General features: G+C 45.3%; 1 protein-coding gene across 8 annotated transcripts in view; it reads left to right on the forward strand.

Annotated features, from left to right (window-relative positions):
- The window catches only part of LOC121858281 (polypyrimidine tract-binding protein 1-like), a 161,719-nt gene that overhangs the window by 53,841 nt on the left and 86,932 nt on the right, over positions 1 to 20,946 (forward strand). The window contains exon 1 of one of the 8 annotated variants that reach the window (XM_042354596.1): positions 14,776 to 15,283. The exons of the other annotated variants lie outside the window; for them this stretch is intronic. Within the exon in view, the coding sequence (XP_042210530.1) occupies positions 15,281 to 15,283 (3 nt within the window). The 5' untranslated portion in view covers positions 14,776 to 15,280. Of the gene's footprint in view, positions 1 to 14,775; positions 15,284 to 20,946 lie in introns of those variants that run through there. 8 annotated transcript variants of the gene reach the window in all.

Genomic DNA, 20,946 nt, shown 5'->3' on the forward strand with positions numbered 1-20,946 from the left:
GCCGCAGCAACACGTGGAGGATCCGGTAGGATCGAGGAATTCGGCGGTGACTCGGCTAGTAATGAAGATCCACAGTGGCAGCGACTGCACCGGGACTGATGGCCTTTCCTTGTAGCTGCTACCTTGTTGGCCTTACGAGGCTCAAGGGGGACCCGCCGCACCCATTCTTGAATTAGGAAAGACACGAGTGTGAGACCTCCTGGATGTTGGGGAATGTTTTCTAGTTATGGTAAGTAAAGTCCTAATCAATGAGTCATCTATAGTGGATGAAATTCACAACCTGGAATTTATCTAAACTTTTAGTCCAACAACTTCTATGTTAACTTAGGCTCATATCACGTACAGTCTCGTGTTGTAGATTATTACTTAATAGAATCATAGCGTCCATCTATGCGTAGGTGTGTAAAAGAGGGTTACAGACAATCTTTAATGCTCCAAGTAAGAATCATTTACATAACTCGTAATACTGTATACTACAGTATTTATATGTTAACGATATTCACGTGCTCGGTATTGTACTGTACATGAAGCTTCTGATTATAGAGAAATCCAAATTTTAAAAAAGTCGAGATAAATGTTTGAAATTGCTTCACTCTCTCTTTGATATCAGTAATGGGAACACCTTGTAACCGGTGTTTGTTGACGTCAGGGCTTGTTACTGAACACTTATAATTATGATTTTATTGAGTATCGGTTGTGTCCAGTCTACCAGCAGCTGTTCACATAATGTTAGCAAAATTCGGTGAGTATACTGAGGCTGTTCCTTAAGGGCAAAGATAAACATGAGGCTTTGGTTTTCAGTTCGTTTGTTCTCGTGCTCTTGGAAAGGGAGGACTTACTGCGGCTTAGCAAAAAATGTCATATTTTGAAATATTTGAGTTAATGATGGTATCTAACTTAAGTCCTCTGACATCGTCCTAATGGGAAAAGTGTTCTCGATGTTTGAGATGGTTCATAATTTCGTGGTATAATGTTTGGCGACGTGGTAATGTCGCCGAGGGGAAACTCCTCCAATAGGATTGTGTGTGGTACTTGGCTCCCTCCTCCTCCTCTTGGCGTTACGTATTTCCCAACAGTTTTCTCATAATAAGCTTTTCAGGTCCTTCCCTTCACCTCCTTTTGCCGTCACTTGCACCATTAGCAAAAGCGGCTTGTGGTTCTTCCAAAGACGCAAGAGTGAAAATGAAAGGATGGACCATTGAGTGTTATTTTATCTGGGTGTTGAAGGCCCCCAGTGTGGCGTGGCACGGCGGCTGCCTCCTGCATGATCTGCTTACGTGCCAGCATGTTTTCGTATTCAATTAAATTCGCCTTTTGGTCCCTCTGCGGGCTCACTTAAGCCGCTTTGGGAGAGTTGGGGCTTGCGGCCCAGAGCTCCAGCTTCACTTAGGACGCGGGGAACATTATACATGTATGACAAGGGTGAGCCACGCCCTGCCACCCTCTGCCCCTTGTTACTGACACCATAAACCTTTCCCCATTATTTAGCCTCGCACGTCCCCTTTCTTTACCACCTAGATGTAAGATGCCGTGGCACACAAAAGAACCAAACCAAACAGCCTTACCCACGCCACTTGTCATGCCTCAAGGTGGTAATGTAACAACACGTAGACGCTCTCTGGCTGCCTCATCTTCCCCCAACTTACCCCAATGCCCTCGCCTCCTCCCTAAATTACTGTGGCGTCTCTCCTCATCCCCACTTCACTTCGACGCCCTCACCCTCTCAACCATTGCCCACCGGCCATTGCTTCTACAACTGCCCTCTCATATCGTAGCAGGCGACTCTTGTTATATCCTAAAGTAAAATATCACCCCTTGTTTCCTATTGGTACGCCAGCGCGATTTTTTCCGTCTTAGTCAGCCTCAAATCTGCCACATTACCCTGATTCTACCTTCCTGACTACCTGACTCCCCCCCCCCCATTCCCTACCTTATTACTTGCCTTGATTCTACTTACAAGAACCCTTCCGATTCCGCCTCACGCCCTTCAGTTTGACCTGGGCGGTGACGGTAAACAGGTGTGGTTTTGGGCAGTTGGGGGCAGAAACCCGGAGATTCAACCCTAATTACTGTACAACTTCATCTCATCATGGTGTAATGTCCCTCTAGTTGATATTTGTTCATTTAACTCTTTCCTCACACACACACACACACACACACACACACACACACACACACACACACACACACACACACACACACACACACACACACACACACACACACGCCACCCAGCTGTTTCTAATATATTTCACTTTGCGGGGGGCGCTTGCTTTCTGGCTTTGATTTTGGAGGCCTGGCTTCTCCGTCTCTCAGGTGCTGTGCGCGCGACCATCTTCCCTAGTGACAACCTGGCGAATTAACCTCTTGCTTCTCACCTCCCAAGCCACTCTAGCCTTACTTGAAGACCATTGTTTAAGAAATGTGTAAATTTCTCTTGAAAATACTCTTCTAGCCTCGTTAGTCTCCCCGTTACGACTCCCACCATCTCCCCCAACCCTAGTACTCTCCCTCTCCCAGTCTCCTCCCTCAATCCCCGCTCTCCCCTCTTCCCCTATATCCTCTTAACCTCACCAACATACTTTTCCCCTTCTCCCCTCGCCCCTGTATATGTTCCTTTGTCCCACCCCTCTCCCCCTTTATCTCCTCTCCTGTTCACCTGAACTGTTCCCTTAATCTCTCTCTCCCCTCCCTTTCCTTTGTCTCTCTCTCTCTCTCTACTAGTGTAAGCCGTTAAATGACAGAAGGGGGTTGGATGTACTCTCCTATACTATATATTAGTTCAGTAAGTACAATGTGTAGTGTCACTCGCGTTGGTCACAGCTTTGTTTGTTTGTCGGTTCTTATATTTTCAGCCGTACATAGTCCAGTCTGTAGAATATGACTTAATTTATTTATTCGACAAGTTCAAGATGAAAGTTCTCAGTGAAACGACTGCGTCACACTACAGTATGTATACTTGAGTAGGCTTGTTGACTAACCTTACCCAGTCTTCTATGTAGTTTTACAGTTTTGGGGCTCAGTTATTGTAAGTTTAATTTCATCACAGTTAAACTATACAAACTGTCACTCTTTGCTATGTTGTTCGTTTGCGTTGCAGTGTTTTAGGAAGTTGATTTTATCCTATTACGTCATCTCAAGATTGATGTGATACTCGGACACACGACTCTGCTCTTAACCTCCACTGTTCCCACGTTTCCAGTACCATTCCTACTGGTGACATGCAGTCGAATTTATTTGTTTCGTTTATGACATTCTTATCTGGCAATCGCAAGAACAGAAATGTTAGTATCTTTGCTGTGCATTCAGCTCTCCTCAAAACACAAGGGATTTGGTTTAATGTCAGTACTCGTTTTGGGTGACAGCGGTCGTCAAGTCGAACCTTTCTCTGGTGTGATTTCGTTGCTGTACATCAGATTTTGCTGAAACTCACACAATGATTAACCTGCTAATTCGGTAACCTTTTTGTATGTTTATTTTTTCCCCGCTAGAGGGCGCCAAAGTGCTGAGGTTGTCAGAATGAAAGTATTGCCCAAATTTTCAGGCACTACCCTATTGTCTTCTCAAGGAAAAGTACGAGTGTGCACAATTATAATTCGTTCAATAAGAAAATGTCACAGCTAATTAGCCTTGACAGCAGGTCGGCACGGAACTGTACGACCAATATGGGACAAGGTCACTTATTGGTCTACCTTCCACAGATTTGACATAATTCCAGATATTATTTTAAGGTTATATTGTGGTGCGCACAATATAAAAGGCCTTTGTTTGTCATCCAATGAATGATTTGGTCGGTAGGAAGCAAAAAGTGAACATGTAAAAAAACGCCATATTTCATGTAATAGTCACATGATCTCGTTCAAATTTGATACAGATACATGACGTCATTCTCTACAAAATTCATGGGTTTTAATTGCATTCAAGTGAACGGTTTGTCCACCAGGGGCGCTCAAGTCGAACCTTTCCAGAACATTATTTTCAACATTCGTCGGAAATCGCTGAAACTCACTAATTGACGTGACACACTGTGCTTACATTGACTGTTTTGTAACGTCTAGCAATTTCGAATTTGTTTATCATACATTTTAGTTATTTTGCCATGATCTTCTGGCATTATTATTATTATTATTATTATTATTATTATTATTATTATGTGCGTGAGGCGTCTCCGCGGGCCGTGTTTCTAAGCAGGTAAGTAGGTAGTGGGGTGTGGGGGTGCACGCTCAGGTAGGCTGGGTGGGGCAACAAGGGCGGTTCATAGAGGCGCGACCAATCACCCGGCTCGACACCCTCTCCAGTGGTGCACACGCCCTCCCCAGTGATGCACGCCCACTCGCCAGTGGTGCACGCCCCCTCGCCTCACATCATAACCACACTCACCTGGGCCTCCTCACCTCCCACACCACTACCCTCTCACCTCGCACACATCACCTTACCCCTCGCACACCACCTCCTTACCTCACACACTACTTTCTCACCTCGCATATACCACCTCCTCACCTCTTGACACCACCTCCCTCCCTCACCTCTTACACCACCTCCCTACCTCTCGACACCCCCTCCCCACCTCCCTCCCTCACCTCTTACACCACCTCCAGAGGGGCGACTCCAAGGATTAGGTGTGTCTCTAGGGTGTTGGGGACCTATTTACTTATTATGGTGTTTGGGAGAGTTATATACTAAGCAGGGCTCCTTCAGGTGTGTGTGTGTGTGTGTGTGTGTGTGTGTGTGTGTGTGTAATTCCCGAGGAAGAATGCGATTTCACTTGATCGTTTTGACACTTAACGATACAGTATGCACGTGAGGCAAGGAGCTACAGGAACTTAGAGCCTGGACCATCTGACAACCACGATGAATCCGCCTGAACACGCCCACGAAGACAGTTTGGATTACATGTTTGATGTGGCGGAACACCCGGATGCAGAGGCAGTGAGTTGGCCCCCGAAATAAACTCCCCTTGGTAAACTGCCGTGAGTGATGAGTCGAGTCACTCCAGACGCTCAGGTCTTCATTCCAAGATTTTTAGACAAGAGCGAGCACCGTTGTGAAGCTCCTGATACACACCTTCACTGACGGCTCGTGAGACAATACCGCCAGTCTTAAGGAGGTTCATATCAACAGGTGAAAAACTTCGTATCGTGTGTGTGTGTGTGTGTGTGTGTGTGTGTGTGTGTGTGTGTGTGTGTGTGTGTGTGTGTGTGTTACAAATAAGGCCCTGTGAATTACTGAGAACTCGTGAGGATAGCAAAGCTTCGGGAGAAAGATAGAGACAAGTTGGGGGAGATACACCACTACTGCAGGTGGTAGCGGTAACAGGAGAAACAGATAAGATGCGAAATTCAATAACTAGCAGGAGGCTTGGTAGAGACCAGCAAGACGAGGAACAGAACTGACAGCTGAGGGTGGAAAGAGAAGTGACTGGTGAGGAACAGACGTATGCCATAGTGTGAGGCATTCTTGCTGGATACTGTTTCTGGCCAACAATTGCAGATGGAGGGGGGGGGGTTACAGAGAGGAGAATGTTTAAGGTTGGACGAGGTAGGTTGGTGGAGGTGGTTGGCCTCGGCAGTGGTGGTGCCGTGGAGCGTGTGAACAAGTACACGCACTACTTGGTGCCTTCTGGCGGCCAATGCGCTACCTATCCTTTACCACCCATTATACAGAGTATCGTTCACCGTGTAACTCGACCCCTGGCTCCTTCCGGCGGTGTCCCAGACAACATCCACCAACACGGTTCTCAAGTTCACTCACATCCATCGTTCGTTAACTTACCCTTGCATAAAAATCTAAACGCACCATTACACTTAGTATTTGTGTGACTGGCTGCATTGGTGGTTCATTTAGTGATTTTATTGATGGTTCATTTAGCGGCTTCATTGGTGGTTCATTTAGTGGCTTCATTGATGGTTCATTTAGTGGTTTTATTGATGGTTCATTTAGTGGTTTTATTGATGGTTCATGTAGTGGCTTCATTGGTGGTTCCTGTAGTGGCTTCATTGGTGGTTCATTTAACGGCTTCATTGATGGTTCATTTAACGGCTTCATTGATGGTTCATTTAGTGGCTTCATTGGTGGTTCATGTAGTGGCTTCATTGGTGGTTCATTTAGTGGCTTCATTGGTGGTTCATTTAGTGGCTTCATTGATGGTTCATTTAGTGGCTTCATTGGTGGTTCATGTAGTGGCTTCTTCATTGGTGGTTATGTAGTGGCTTCATTGATGGTAGTGGCTTCATGGTTCTGGCTTCATTGATGGTAGTGGCTTCATTGATGGTTCATGTAGTGGCTTCTGATGGTTGATGTAGTGGCTTCATTGATGGTTGATGTAGTGGCTTCATTGATGGTTGATGTAGTGGCTTCATTGATGGTTGATGTAGTGGCTTCATTGATGGTTCATGTAGTGGCTTCATTGATGGTTGATGTAGTGGCTTCATTGATGGTTGACGTAGTGGCTTCATTGATGGTTGACGTAGTGGCTTCATTGATGGTTGACGTAGTGGCTTCATTGATGGTTGACGTAGTGGCTTCATTGATGGTTGACGTAGTGGCTTCATTGATGGTTGATGTAGTGGCTTCATTGATGGTTGATGTAGTGGCTTCATTGATGGTTGATGTAGTGGCTTCATTGATGGTTGATGTAGTGGCTTCATTGATGGTTGATGTAGTGGCTTCATTGATGGTTCCTGTAGTGGCTTCATTGATGGTTCCTGTAGTGGCCTCATTGATGGTTGACGTAGTGGCTTCATTTATTTTAATAGTACAGTAGTTTTTACTTGAATGTGTTGTAGATGAACTGATTGGATAAATTATGTGTATCTCATCGGTATTAAATTTTGTTTTGTTTTACTGTGCACGTCACCATCAGCAATAAGTGCATATAATACTTATATGAATCGAGTGAGAGACGACTCTTTTTTTTTCATTTACTCCCATAAACACCAGCTGCCTGGGAGCCTAAAATCATTATGAGAATGTATGGTTAACCTATGTCATAGTTCATCATGCACAGTAGTCCTCATTAAATGGAAGCATCAATCAGTACAGGCAAAAGAGGGCATGCAAGATTATTCTCTCCCCTTCCTACTCCACATATCAAGAAGCGCTCAACACACTGACCCTTTCGACTCTCACTGACCATCACCACGACCTCATCTGCAAATTTGGTAAGAAGCTTCTACACCATCCTCGACAGACTACCACCTGAGATCCCTAGCCCGAGAATTGCTGTTTGACACCACAACCGCATCCAGCCCATACATGCACGAACAGCCCAGTCCCAACCATTGTAAAAATTATCAATAACTTGTAATAAACCAATGTATTCACTCCCAGTAAATACTACTTCTTGCACTGTCACTATGTTGAAATGCACTGTAGTTTGAGCTTTTCCCCATCTAGTTATTATATATCTTATTTGTGTCACTTATGTTACTTGTATATTATTTGTAATTCGAAACCCATTCCCCAAATATGTAACTGTATATTTTCAGCCTTCTGGCTGCTATGCTCTTTCAATAAACCGTTAATTATTATTATTATTATTTAGTAAAAAAGAACCATGGCCGTATTGTTTGTGTTTGGAACGTGGGGGAGGGGGGTGTTCGTGCATTTGTCTATATCGTTTACGTAACATAATGCACTATTGTAATGTTTTGTTTTCACAAACGCACGTGTGTCAGCCTGTGGGATGCATTTGATATAAACCTATCCATCAGGACAAGGGATGTTGGTGGATTTGTTTGCCCCGATGTGCTGTTACATATTATGATTGGATTTGGGTCTTTCGTTCCATATAGGATAGTTAGTTATATTGGTATGTGTGGACCGATTGGTGCTTTGGCCTTATTTGTTCGATTGTTGATTGGTGTGAGTGCAGTTAATAATCATTACACACAAAATACTGGTGCTGGGAAGTGTAAACGGCGAATCCTAAGGGGACTATGATGAAGTGTTAGGCGACGGTGTTGAGTGGTGCTAGAAGAGCTGTGCCGAGATATTGTGTACCCGAGGACCTAGGTGTAGGGGAATGAGTGGGAAGGGCAGGTAGTGTGGTGGGGGAAGGTTGTTGGGGTCAAGTCCCGCTGGTGTCAGCGGCGAAAGGGGTGAAGGACAAGGGCAAAGTAATTTAGGTGCGGGTGTTGTTACCCATGTCAAGTGTCGCCTCCGACGCCACGAAACACCATCTAAGTTATGGTTGGATATACCTGATAATGTTTTCGTTAAGTTAAGAGTTCTCGCAAGAGTCAAGCCAGCTACAGTTATTTGGTTAATGGGGATTGGTAGCCTGCTTTACTTTCGTACATCAAGAGAATTCATTGAATTTCCGAAGCAATCAGGCCAGACGAAGTTTAGATTAACAGGTCTTTAGCTCAGGCCAGGGATTTATTTGGTATTGAAGATTAACCTGAACCAAAAATTGGTGGCGTGAGTTCCGACGGTTGTGATGACTGCCCTCCGGGGTAAAGCCAAACTCTGGGTCCCCGGCAGCAGGGTCTTGTTAGAGACCACTTTTGAGGTTTGGGGGTCAGGGGTCAGACAAGGACTTTGTGACCCTGCGGGGAGCGACCGACCTCACCTCCGGCCACCCCGAGGGCATCCCCCCCCCCCCCAAGTTTAACCTATGGGTCGTGGCCTCCCGCCCCGACATAACCTTCCTCTACCCTTGTGCTGTTTATTCCCAGTCACAACGTCGCTCGTCCTGCTTAGAAAAGGTCAGCGTTACATACTATTGTCAAACATTTGAAGAAATGAAGGTGAACATTGTATCCATTGAGAGATGATGACGAGCGTGTGTACCACGTTGTCGTTATCACCCACTTGCTGGCCATCAGTGTTGGCACCCTGGCCAGTCTCTACATGGGCATCTCACTATTAACTGTGTGTTAATCTTCGAAATTTCATGACGTAAGTTGTTGCTGTTGTTCAAATGATAGTTTTCGTTGTACAGTAATTAAATGCATTTTGTTTTTATGGCTAAGCCGATTTCAGGAAAGATATCTCTAAATTCTTGGGATCATGACGTATTGGTGCGGGTTTGGTGGGGCAGCAGAGGCCATGGCCAAGGACGGAGTAAGCCCGATAATACAGTTGCACTCGGTAGAGACCACGTGCTGCTTTAAATTGTCAAGTGCATCATCTTCCCTAGCGTCAAGTTTTATTGATGTATCGGCTTTGGGATAAAGGTGGTGGAGTGAATGTGGCTATGACGAGCGTGTTGCAGAGTTAACTGAGTTTAACGGCACTGTGAACAAGAATGGTGGAACAACTCCAGCAGTTTTATACTTGAAGTTTGGCTAGACATTTTATTCCTCTTCTCAGAACTCTGCATATAGCCCAGTCACCAGCGTGAAAAAAGTATGGCCATTGAGTGTATCTCTTCTCACTAGACAAAATGAAATCACGTATCTGTATCCAGCACACGGGCTCCGGCATTTAAAACGAAGAGTCTCTCAGAAAATTAGAAAATTTCCTACTTCTCTGATATTACCGAGGACAGTCCCCAGGGTGAGTAGATTGCAGTATTAATCTTCTCTGTCATTAGGCGAACATAGCGTCTTCTTGCCGCTGCCGCCAACATGTTCCTGAGGGAAAAGTGGGAAGCCTTGATAATAACATGGTAGCTCTCGTAATGTCTCGCACAACGTCTCCTCCATTAAACTTTGTCACTCCACATTTACTTACTCTGTTCACTGACTTTTCATTGTATTTTTTTTCTGTATGGTCGTGGTGATTAGATCTATTAAGTAGAACAACAATTAAGATTGCTGGAGAATAGGTCCATGGGTATGGATTCTGGTAACAAGTTGCATCAGTCATAGATGTGGTGTGTTAGGTATGTGACTTGTGGTAGACTTGGCTTATAAATATGGATGGATGTTTCATATTTGATAATTACCGTTGTGAAAAAAGCGGTGAATTTTGGCTGGCGCATCTTAGTCATAGAGTGAAAGTTTAATGTTTTTATTATTGATCTGTATCGAACGTTTATGTCATATCACCACCACATAAAGAATGATTCTCTGCTACTTGTTTTTACCATTCTACTTTACACTTTGCAATTTGATTTCAAGATTTGCATATTCAGGTTTTTATTTTAACTATTTCATTACTTTCATTACTTACCCATTACATCAGGGTGTTGCATTTACTATGTATCTACAATTCATCTTGATGAAACAGTTAACTAACGTTAAGTATTTCCTTTGCAGGTATGAGTAACTTCTTAGTGGTTTTGGTGCTGGTTGCAGACGGTTCGTGGTAAGGTAAACAAATTCATCTTCGTATTAATTTTAGAATTGGCACTGCGTATATGCAACCTGGGCTTGGTTCAACAAAACCCTCCTTGTGACATGTAACCTCCCCACCCCATTCCACCCCTCCCGGTGTGCTAGATGCCTGTTAGTTTGGTATCGGGTCACATGGATCGGATTTGACTACCCTCCAAGTTGACCGCACCTGTCGCGAGGACCCACTTAGTGTGCCCTGTGATTGAATAACATCACTGGGGCGGTGGTGATTATGTAATATCTTTGGGTGTTTGTGTGAAATTAGCCCAAATCATTTATTGTCCTAGACATTTGATAAAGGTTGGGGGTGAAGGTGGTGGTTGTGTAGGGGAAGTGGAGAAGAAACAAGGCTGTCTGTACTTTGGGTGCTGGTTAAGTAGTTTTAAACCAGAAACGAAGAAGAAATATAGTTTTGCATGAGCGTTCTTTAAGTCATAGTTTTACTGCGGCAATGTTGGCGTTATATGATTAGACCTACGGTATGAAGTGCTGGGGTGTCAGTGGTGTCAGTGGTAAATTCTCAAGAAGTGCGGCAATGATTTATTGTGAGTAATGTAGAATGTAACTAGAAATGTTGAAATGACTCGCTACACCCACACATGTTCAGACGACTCTACATCCACACATGTTCAGACGACTCTACACCCACACATGTTCAGACGACTCTACACCCACACATACCAAGACGACTCTACACCCACACATACCAAGACGACTCGACACCCACACATACCAAGACGACTCGACACCCACACATACCAAGACGACTCTACACCCACACATACCAAGACGACTCGACACCCACACATACCAAGACGACTCTACACCCACACAAGACGACCACACACATTCCAAGACGACTCGACACCCACACATACCAAGACGACTCTACACCCACATACCAAGACGACTTACACCACACATACCAAGACGACTTACACCCACACATGTTCAGACGACTCTTACACCCACACATGTTCAGACGATCACACCCACACATACCAAGACGACTGACACCACACATACCAAGACGACCTCGACACCCACACATACCAAGACGACTCTACACCCACACATACCAAGACGACTCTACACCCACACATACCAAGACGACTCTACACCACACATACCAAGACGACTCTACACCACACATACTAAGACGACTTACACCCACACATACTGACTCTACACCCACACATACCAAGACGACTTACACACACATACCAAGACGACTTACACTCTACACCCACCACATACCAAGACGACTCTACACCCACACATACCAAGACGACTCTACACCCACACATACCAAGACGACTCTACACCCACACATACCAAGACGACTCTTACACCCACACATACCAAGACGACTCTACACCCACACATGTTCAGACGACTCTACACCCACACATACCAAGACGACTCTACACCCACACATGCCAAGACGACTCTACACCCACACATGCCAAGACGACTCTACACCCACACATGCTCAGACGACTCTACACCCACACATGCTAACACGACTATACCTACACATGCTTCGAACGTCGTGTCAGTGCTGAAATGGCGATCGGGTCATTGGTGAAGCGTTGGTCATATTGGGCAGGAGGAGCCTGCTTGGAGGGACCTCACTTGTGTAATGGTCATTGTCTTGGTGAAGAGGAGGTCGTAGCGGGATACATCATCAACTGGGTATTGGGTAATAAACTCGTGTTAATGATGGACGTGTGTAGTGAAGTCCTCTGCCTTTCCCTCCCTCCCCGCATCTTGACAGCCGGTCGGTAGGTGTCTGCTTCCAATTTCTTAGCCGGATGCGTCCCACTTGTAATATTTTCACCGGAAATGTTTCATCTATCTTTGACGGAAGTACTATTTCTCCCTTCTCCCTTTACAGTAAAAACGGTCTATGTGATTGTGTCCTAGACAACACCGGATTTGCGTTACTGTGCAGTAGATATCCTTAATATTTCCATTGGGTTTCTTAAAGGTGTACAGTAGTTCTTATTGATTTTTCACTGGCTGCATCTGGTACAAGGTTACAGCTCTAGGTAATCAGGCAAACGAGATTTAGTCATAATTTGATTTTTAAGTAACCTTGCCTTAAATGTGAGGTGTCTGATGGCTGAGTATGTTTATCCATGGTGCTTTATCATGATAGTCTTGTTAGTACAGTATGTACTGTACCATGTATTTTCTGTGGTAGAAATGTTTCGTATCGACTTCATATATCAACCCAGCCCCCTCACAACTGATTCCCCTCCCAGTTTGACAAGGTGGTCATACCAGAATTCAGTATTAGGTCCCTGTTCGTCATCGCTCGGGAGATATATTCATGAGACTATCCCACGGGACAAGTGAGGTATTGTTATTGCTAATGAAAGGCAGAAATAGGGGAGGCATTATTTCTTTACAGTCTCCAAGAAACCTCGTTTAACAAGGAGCGTGTAGCTTGGTGATTGTGCTGTAGGTAAATGGGGATGGTATTTTCCTGGAGTAGTCGTGTTAACGTAATGGTTGGGAGAGAATCGTATTGGAAAGTGTTTTTAAAAGCGCACTTCTTCAAGAGGTACTTTGTTTCCACTTACAGAAGAGTGTTATTTAGACAACTTGTGAAGGGTAAGTTTGTCCTCATGGAAAGTGTGTTAGTTTACACTTGGGAATTTGAAAACGTGAAAATGCCAACCTATATTTCATACCATAATGAAGACAATTGTAAATTACATAGTAGTGTGTTGTATCCACCACTCAAGTTGTTGTGACCTTGAAGTGTTTTTGCGACCACCTGTAGCATGAGAGGTTGTGCTTCAATACTTGAAGGAACAGGCGATGTTTGCTTACCTAAGAGCTGGGGCGTGCGTGTTTGAGTTGCTTGCAGTATTAATCCCAAAAGCAACAAGTCACCTTATTGTCGTATATTAATAATAATGTCAGAATTTGTGGGTCACTTTTTATGTTAGTTCTGTGGCGTGGATGTTACGGTGGTAAAGTTTTAAGTCCTCCGTCTTAAGAGTATAGGTCCTTACAAAGAAAATGGAACAAGTGACACCACAGTTTTCTTTCGGTTTATTATATGGGGTTCTGGGGTGAACTTCAAATCTTACACTGTAATGCGTTGATATTTAGCTTAGCACACACGTAATAAAAGGTCGGGTCGCGGAGACTGTTGCGCTAATGCTGTTCTTGCACGTGCTTCCAATTGGCTGTAATTTGCCCATGATTCTGCTGTTGCACTTGTTGAATGTCATTGATCGACGGGTTGTGCTGAGCTATAAATTGTTGTATTTGTGGGATTATTTCAGGCGACTAGAAATAGAACAGAAAGATGGAATGAACAAGTTGTTGACTCTTTTATCGGCCAGTTCCTTTCATCCTGTCCTGGCATGATTAAGAATGAGTTGTTAATGCTAGAAGTTTGTACCCGTACACACAAACACTATGTATGTATGTAAAGTGTTACTAACGTAGACCAAATTTTCGTCACTGCTGTTATTTTATGTGAAAAGTGTGTCGGGTGACAGGTAACAGCATTGGGGTGCGGGTGTAGAGTCGGCGAGCGGTGTGAAGATGGGAGCGACCAGTTGATTCAAGTTAACAGTTGGTTTACAAACTTGTCAAGGTCAAAAGTCGATTACAGAGTTGTGAAGCTTGAGTCTTTGGGACGTTTTAGGTGAAGCAAGCGAGCGTTCTACCTTGTAGTGAGGAAGTGATGGTGCTCTATACTTAGGTGTGTGTGCTGTGACGGTGTATAGGTGTGTTGTGCAGAGGTGAGGTGCGTAGCGGTGTTGAGGCGGCCCGAGGGATGAGTGTGGCGGTTGTGAGGAGCGATGCGTGCAGTGCGCGTGCGGCAGGTGAGAGGACGCCCCCCCCCTCTACCCTCCCACCTTACCTTCCCAGCTCCCTCACCACCACCACCAACTCCCATCACTGTAAAATTTCATTTTGTTCCAAACGTTAGAGTTGAAGCTGTAGATGATGTGTTGGTAAGTCATATGTACTGGCTGTAGACGATGGGACGAAGAGAAGGCTGGGACGTTATCGGCTTCACTAGTCAGAGATGAGGTAGCCTCAAAGATTGTAGTTGAGAAATTGTGGTAAATTTTGTTGTGGGAGTTAGTGAGTGTAGATGGAGTCCAGGTAGTGAGGCGGGGGAGGGGCGGGGGGACTCAGGTAAGCCGGGGTGTGCTGCACCCCCGCGCATGCGTCCCCACCCCCACCTCACAAACTAGCCACTGCTTTATCCCACTCATTTTTACCCTTATGAGGGTGAGTGTATAAACTTAAAGGATCAAGCAGTGGGTTTTGGGCATGTTGTGTGTTGTAGGTAGTTAGTAGAAGACGTGTGTTAGGTGGTTGAGTGTGTGTGTGTGTGTGGGGGGGTTAGTTAGTGGGTGAGTGGCGGTGTGTGGCATGAGTGGGGGAGCGGCCCCGCCTCCCTACGGTGTGCGGCGGGCGGGCGGTGGTGGGACTCGGGAGTTAGTCGTGAGCACGCCGCCGGCCGCGCTGTGCTCTCTCTCTGTGTCTCGCTACTCACACTACCTCACTCACACACCCGGACCTCACACCCTCACATCACCGTCGCCTTCACCGCTGTTACTGCTGCTGTACCTCTGTTACTGCTGCTGCTGACAACACTGCTGCTGCTTTTTCATCACCACTAACATACACCACATACATACACAGCTAGCAGCCGCGGCGCGACCTGACTCCAACCAAACATATCTTCCACGGCCTTAACTCGACAAGCCCGCGACTGGTGCTGATCCCCGCCGAGTACCCTGTCATCATTTGGGTGTGTACCCGTCACGCCCACGTAGCGATCAGCCCCCACCTCTTCATCCTCCCAGCCACCAAATTCCTCGCGAGACGCATCTCCCATCACCACCAAAATTTTCACGGCGGCTGAGCAACCCACGCCCATCTTCTCCTACCTCCCGCCTCCTCCGCATACCTTCTACCACCAGCCCGCCAATCTGGAAGTCACACACTTCGACGTTATGGTAAGTCCCCGTTGCCCGCTGGCAGCCCCTGACTCCTGTTTTATCTCCTGCTGTGTGCATAGTGCCAGTGCCGATGCGAGGTATCTGTTGGGGACTAATGTTCTCCGTGAAATAACAGAAACTGGGAGTCTGGAGCTCGGGTGTACCAGCACGACTCTTCTGTAAATTATAATAACCCAACCCCAACTTGTTTTTGGAATCTCGTTTGTTTGTTCCTTGCTTAGCTTACTCCTTTTGATACACTGCAGTATGATGTTTCCACACATGTGTGGTTTAGAGACCTTTATTGATCTTTTCGATTCACAATTGAGACACGTGTATGTTGAGTGCTACCTGGCTGACATCACCCACCCGTTATATAACTTGGGCAGCACGCCATATACGGGTGTTATTGTACATCTCCCGTTCGGGGAAGGTTTTACTACTACCTGCACCACGTAAGGTTATTTTATGTGTTCCCGAATAACGCTTCATAGTCTTGAGCTTCGTCGCCTGGTCGGGGAGAACCACAGGTATGGTGGTCCTCAGTGTTTACATTGTGAAAATTGGCAAGTTTATGTGTACTTGCTGACAGGAGCCCTTCTTGGTTTTGTCTATGCCTTGGTAGCTGTCAGATTATTTATAATATGAGGACTGTTTACATTTATAGCTCGTGAATATCAGCTGCTGTGTAGTATAACGACTAAGGTAACCCCATTTCAAGTGGGGGCAAAAAAGTCGTGGTATATATAATAATTGGTACCAAGAGATCGATCCCCAATTGCAGTCTTGGGAAGTAATGTAGTGCTTCTACTGTGAAAGTCTTGTACCTCAGGGAAGTGTGCTTGTTCCCCCACCCATTGTTTTCCTCTTATTTTTGACCAAGAAGAATAACACAGTGGTGTTAATATACACATGATAGCTGGGTCGCCGTGGAAACCTCAGCCGACAGAAACAGAAAATTTTGAGATGTGATTCAAGTTACCATTGAATATAATGTGAGCCGGTGAGAAGAAAGGAAGTGAATTGTGCCTAAAACTCAACCAAGAGAGAAGCCCAAGAATGGGGCCGTGGTTGGTTAATGATCTTCGTCTTGAGTTCAGAAAAGTAATGCCAAAAGTGACAATGGACCCAATGAACTTGAAAGAATCGCCATTAAGTTTTCGGACTTCTAAGTACTATCTATATTGAATATTGTTAAGTAATACATAAATTTAGAGTGAAACTGTTGAGTTAGAAAGAATACGTGCAATATTTAATGGTTTACATTGCTTCAGATAAACGTTTAAATTGTGTTAAGTGACAACAACAAGACAATACTGTACACGCAGAAACATGAACTAGAGATGAATCTGTGGTAGTAATGGAAGATGTACTTTCGGATATTACTCATTGGTGAAGAATTGAAAGTGCAAAAATATTTCAGTGACGGACAGGGATGCTGTGAATACATAGCTAAAATATTAAATAAATAATATCTGGTACTTGGTTTCTATAGTTTACCTGCAAGAAGAAATATCATGGAAATCCTACCGTCGCTTCAAGAAAGAATTTTCTTGTTAAGTGCACCGGACCATTACGATCCTCCCAGTTCCCGTTTCAGTGTCTCCTTTCGTTACTGAATATATATATATATATATATATATATATATATATATATATATATATATATATATATATATATATATATATATATATATATATATATATATATATATATATATATATATATATATATATATGACGTCATGGTGGCAACGTGTTGCTCAGAAGGTCATGTCAGTCAGAGACGGATCAGAAATACAGTTAAACAAAGAAGACTTGATATATTCGTTAGCAGTTTGGGCTGAAATGCACCAAGTTTTCTCTGTGACGAAGAATTAGGAGACGGGTTTCAACTGGTGATCCTTGAAAAAGTTCCACAATAACAAGTGTCGTAACTCGTGCGTGTGTGACCCTTTTCACAATACTTGTTGATAGTGCGAGTGGTCTTATTTCGCCTGTTGTGGTTTAGATTCAGTTGGATTCATGGCCAATTATTATAGACAGGTTCTTGTATCAAGCGTTTTTTTGAGTGAAAGTAACGGTTGCCTGGGCGGCTGTGGTTGGTAGCCAGCCTGGCCTACCTGCCTCCTCCCCTTCCGCCTTGGAGTTTACTGCCCCCCGCAGTTACTCATCGTCCCGCACCACATTGTTCCATCCACTCCCATTACCTCGTTCCACACCGACGTCATTACCTTGTTCCACACCGCCTTGTTATTCCTCCACACGATTCACCACTACTTCCTATCCCAACAACCTCCGTTCCACGCCGCCCATCACCACCACTACGTTCCCGCACCTCCCACCACCCTAGCCGCCTATCATAAGCCTCTCAGGAAGGCAGAAGAAAAGTCACTATCACGTTTAGCTCAAGGTTGGCGTAATCAGCGCAAGACAAAGATGGTAGTGGTACGTGGGACTAGGTTACGAGGGGGTGGGGTGAACAGGTAGCAACAGGTGAGGGGGGTGGGATGAACAGGTAACAGCAGGTGAGGTGGGTGAACAGGTAGCAACAGGTGAGGTGGGTGAACAGGTAGCAACAGGTGAGGTGGGTGAACAGGTAGCAACAGGTGAGGGAGGTGGGATGAACAGGTAGCAGCAGGTGAGGTGGTGAACAGGTAACAGCAGGTGGGGGTGAACAGGTAACAGCAGGTGAGGAGGTGGGATGAACAGGTAGCAGCAGGTGAGGGAGGTGGGTGAACAGGTAACAGCAGGTGAGGGTGAACAGGTAGCAGCAGGTGAGGAGGTGGGATGAACAGGTAGCAGCAGGTGGGGGTGAACAGGTAGCAGGTGAGGAGGTGGGTGAACAGGTAACAGCAGGTGAGGAGGTGGGTGAACAGGTAACAGCAGGTGGGGAGGTGGGATGAACAGGTAGCAGCAGGTGGGGGTGAACAGGTAGCAGCAGGTGAGGGGGTGGGGTGAACAGGTAGCAGCAGGTGAGAGTGAACAGGTAGCAACAGGTGAGGGAGGTGGGATGAACAGGTAACAGCAGGTGGGGTGAACAGGTGCAGGTGGGGGTGAACAGGTAGCAGCAGGTGGAGGTGGGTGAACAGGTAACAGCAGGTGGGGGTGAACAGGTAGCAACAGGTGGGTGAGGGAGGTGGGTGAACAGGTAACAGCAGGTGGGGTGAACAGGTAACAGCAGGTGAGGAGGTGGGTGAACAGGTAACAGCAGGTGGGGGTGAACAGGTAACAGCAGGTGAGGAGGTGGGTGAACAGGTAACAGCAGGTGAGGGAGGTGGGTGAACAGGTAACAGCAGGTGGGGTGAACAGGTAACAGCAGGTGAGGGAGGTGGGTGAACAGGTAACAGCAGGGGGGGAACAGGTAACAGCAGGTGAGGGAGGTGGGTGAACAGGTAACAGCAGGGGGGTGAACAGGTAGCAGCAGGTGAGGGAGGGGGGCGAGGTGGTGTTTCTGGTAACCAAGAATAGTAGTGTAATAAGACATGATCGGCGCCACGCTCCCTTCGCCTCCCTCCTGCCCTGACACCTTCATCAACATAACGATTAAAGCCGAAACGTCCGCTGTGACGGGCTGGGATGCTCTGGTGCTCCTCACCAGCATTCATTACAACGCCAACCCTTTGTAGACATATCATTATCAAGTCGCAAGCGGGCCTAACGCCCCCCAACCTCTGCCCCACCTCCTCCCAGATGTGATTAGTCCCACTCGCTCAGAACCATGCCACTTGAACAAAGTTTTCACTGGCGTGAAATAGTGCACAGTAGCGTCATTCTTGTGCAAGTCATTTAAAAATGGAAGAATCTGTCTATCAGAGTGCCATCCATGGGTTTGAGGGGTGTATCCAGGGCCCAAACTTTGTTACGCATTCAATATCAATCCTCCCAGTGGTGTATCTTTCTTAAGACTCATCTCAGTCTCCGTCTTCCCTTCGCTTCCTACACTCAAGTCTTACCCATTAATATTTATAGTATTCCTGGTTGCCAGTTGTAAGACCAAAATATCTCATTTGATTTATTCTTAAAATTTCCAGCACTTGTTGTTGTCGTTGTTGCCAGTCTTAGTGCTACTACTGTTGTTCTATCAGTATGGTGTACCTTTAATGGTCTCAAGAGCCTCTACCTAGCCTTTGTTGGTGTCACGCCTCACATGTACTCACCATACCTCGCAGTTTATTGACTCCTTTCCCCAACTTTAATTAATTGGTCTTTTAATATTTCTTGAGATTATTAAAAGCTGTTTCTGCTTGACCTGAAAATGGCAGTGTTTTAGAGTAGTTATGTTTGCCCCGTGGATGTCTTCCACAGCCAAGCATGGCGTAACGTGATCAATTTTGTTGGGCTCGGGGCAAAGTGTCGGGTCTGGCAAGCGCCCACAGGTAAGGCTCCAAATGAAGGCCCAGCGACGGCTCACTGGCGCCGTCACATTGGTGCTTACGCCTGTGCTACCGAGATGTTTACTGAAGGCTCTTTCGTCTTTGACATTGTTCGTTATTTTTTGTCCAAAGTTTACACACACACACACACACACACCAACCAGTGTTTGAAGGCGGTGCTACATTACTGTGAATATCAGCTTTGACAGGTATCGCGAGAGCTAAGGATGGATTCTCTTGTTGTCTTGCCGATTGTTGTCAGTCACTTGTCGTCAGAATATTGCTTGGATTTTATGGTCATTTGCATTACTGTATGTAGTGAGTGTGTATTTATTTCTGTGTGGCGAGGCAGCGATTTATTGTTGCGCTAAAACCGGGTTTAAGTACTCGAGGTGACGGTAAATGTCTTTATTTAATTATACCTTTTTTATGGTTAATTTTTTAAGTCACTTGGGTGTAATATTTTGTTGAAACTGGAATAGTGTGTATGTTTTATTAGTGCCCCATATGTTGCGTCAGGCACCTGTGCACCTCCCGAAGAGTTTGGTGGTTTTAATATCTTGGTTTACTAAGAATAAATCAAGATGCTGTGTATATCCTTCCTTGGGTTGTATTTATATTCTTTGTATTTGTGTTTACTGCTGGTGGACCTTCATCACACACACGCACTGTATGTGTGTGTTCAAACCTCCATTTAAGTTCAAAGTAAGCTTATAGGCATCGCTATGTTGGGACATTTTATGGGTGCAATTATGTTGCAGTAGTTCTGCATACGAATTTCGTAAGCGAGTAATTTCATCATTAAATATATTTTTACGTCTTTCTTAGCGTCCGATGATTGTGTGAGGTAATGAAATTGTAAGTTTGTCTATTTTTGGTGTTTTAAATTTGCAATGATTTTTTCCCAAGAAATTTTCGCGAGGATTGTGTTGAGTTGCGAGGAGAACGGCGGGTGATTTTAAATCTGTGTCTACTGTCGCACTCACACTAGGGACGTATTAGGTTGGTTTTTCGATTTATTGTGCTTGGATGTGATGTGTCTCCACGGTAGGGTGACCACGGTGTGGGTGGCGTGTCAAAGGGCGGGATGACAGTACCCGGAGAATGTAAATATAGTGGTGTTTGGCAGTATTTGATAAGCAGGTGCGGGTTTGTGTAGCGTGGGTGGGTGAGCAGTTGCTTGATATACAGTATGTATCCCCGTGGAATAGACGTTTTAGAAGAAGCATTGAAGCGTCGATGAAAATGTTTGTAGATGATATGTGGGTAAATATTGTTAAGGACGAAATGTTGTGGCGGCGTGTG

Source organism: Homarus americanus, unplaced genomic scaffold, assembly GCF_018991925.1.
Source record: "Homarus americanus isolate GMGI-L3 unplaced genomic scaffold, GMGI_Hamer_2.0 scaffold57980, whole genome shotgun sequence".
Taxonomy (NCBI): Eukaryota; Metazoa; Arthropoda; class Malacostraca; order Decapoda; family Nephropidae; genus Homarus; species Homarus americanus.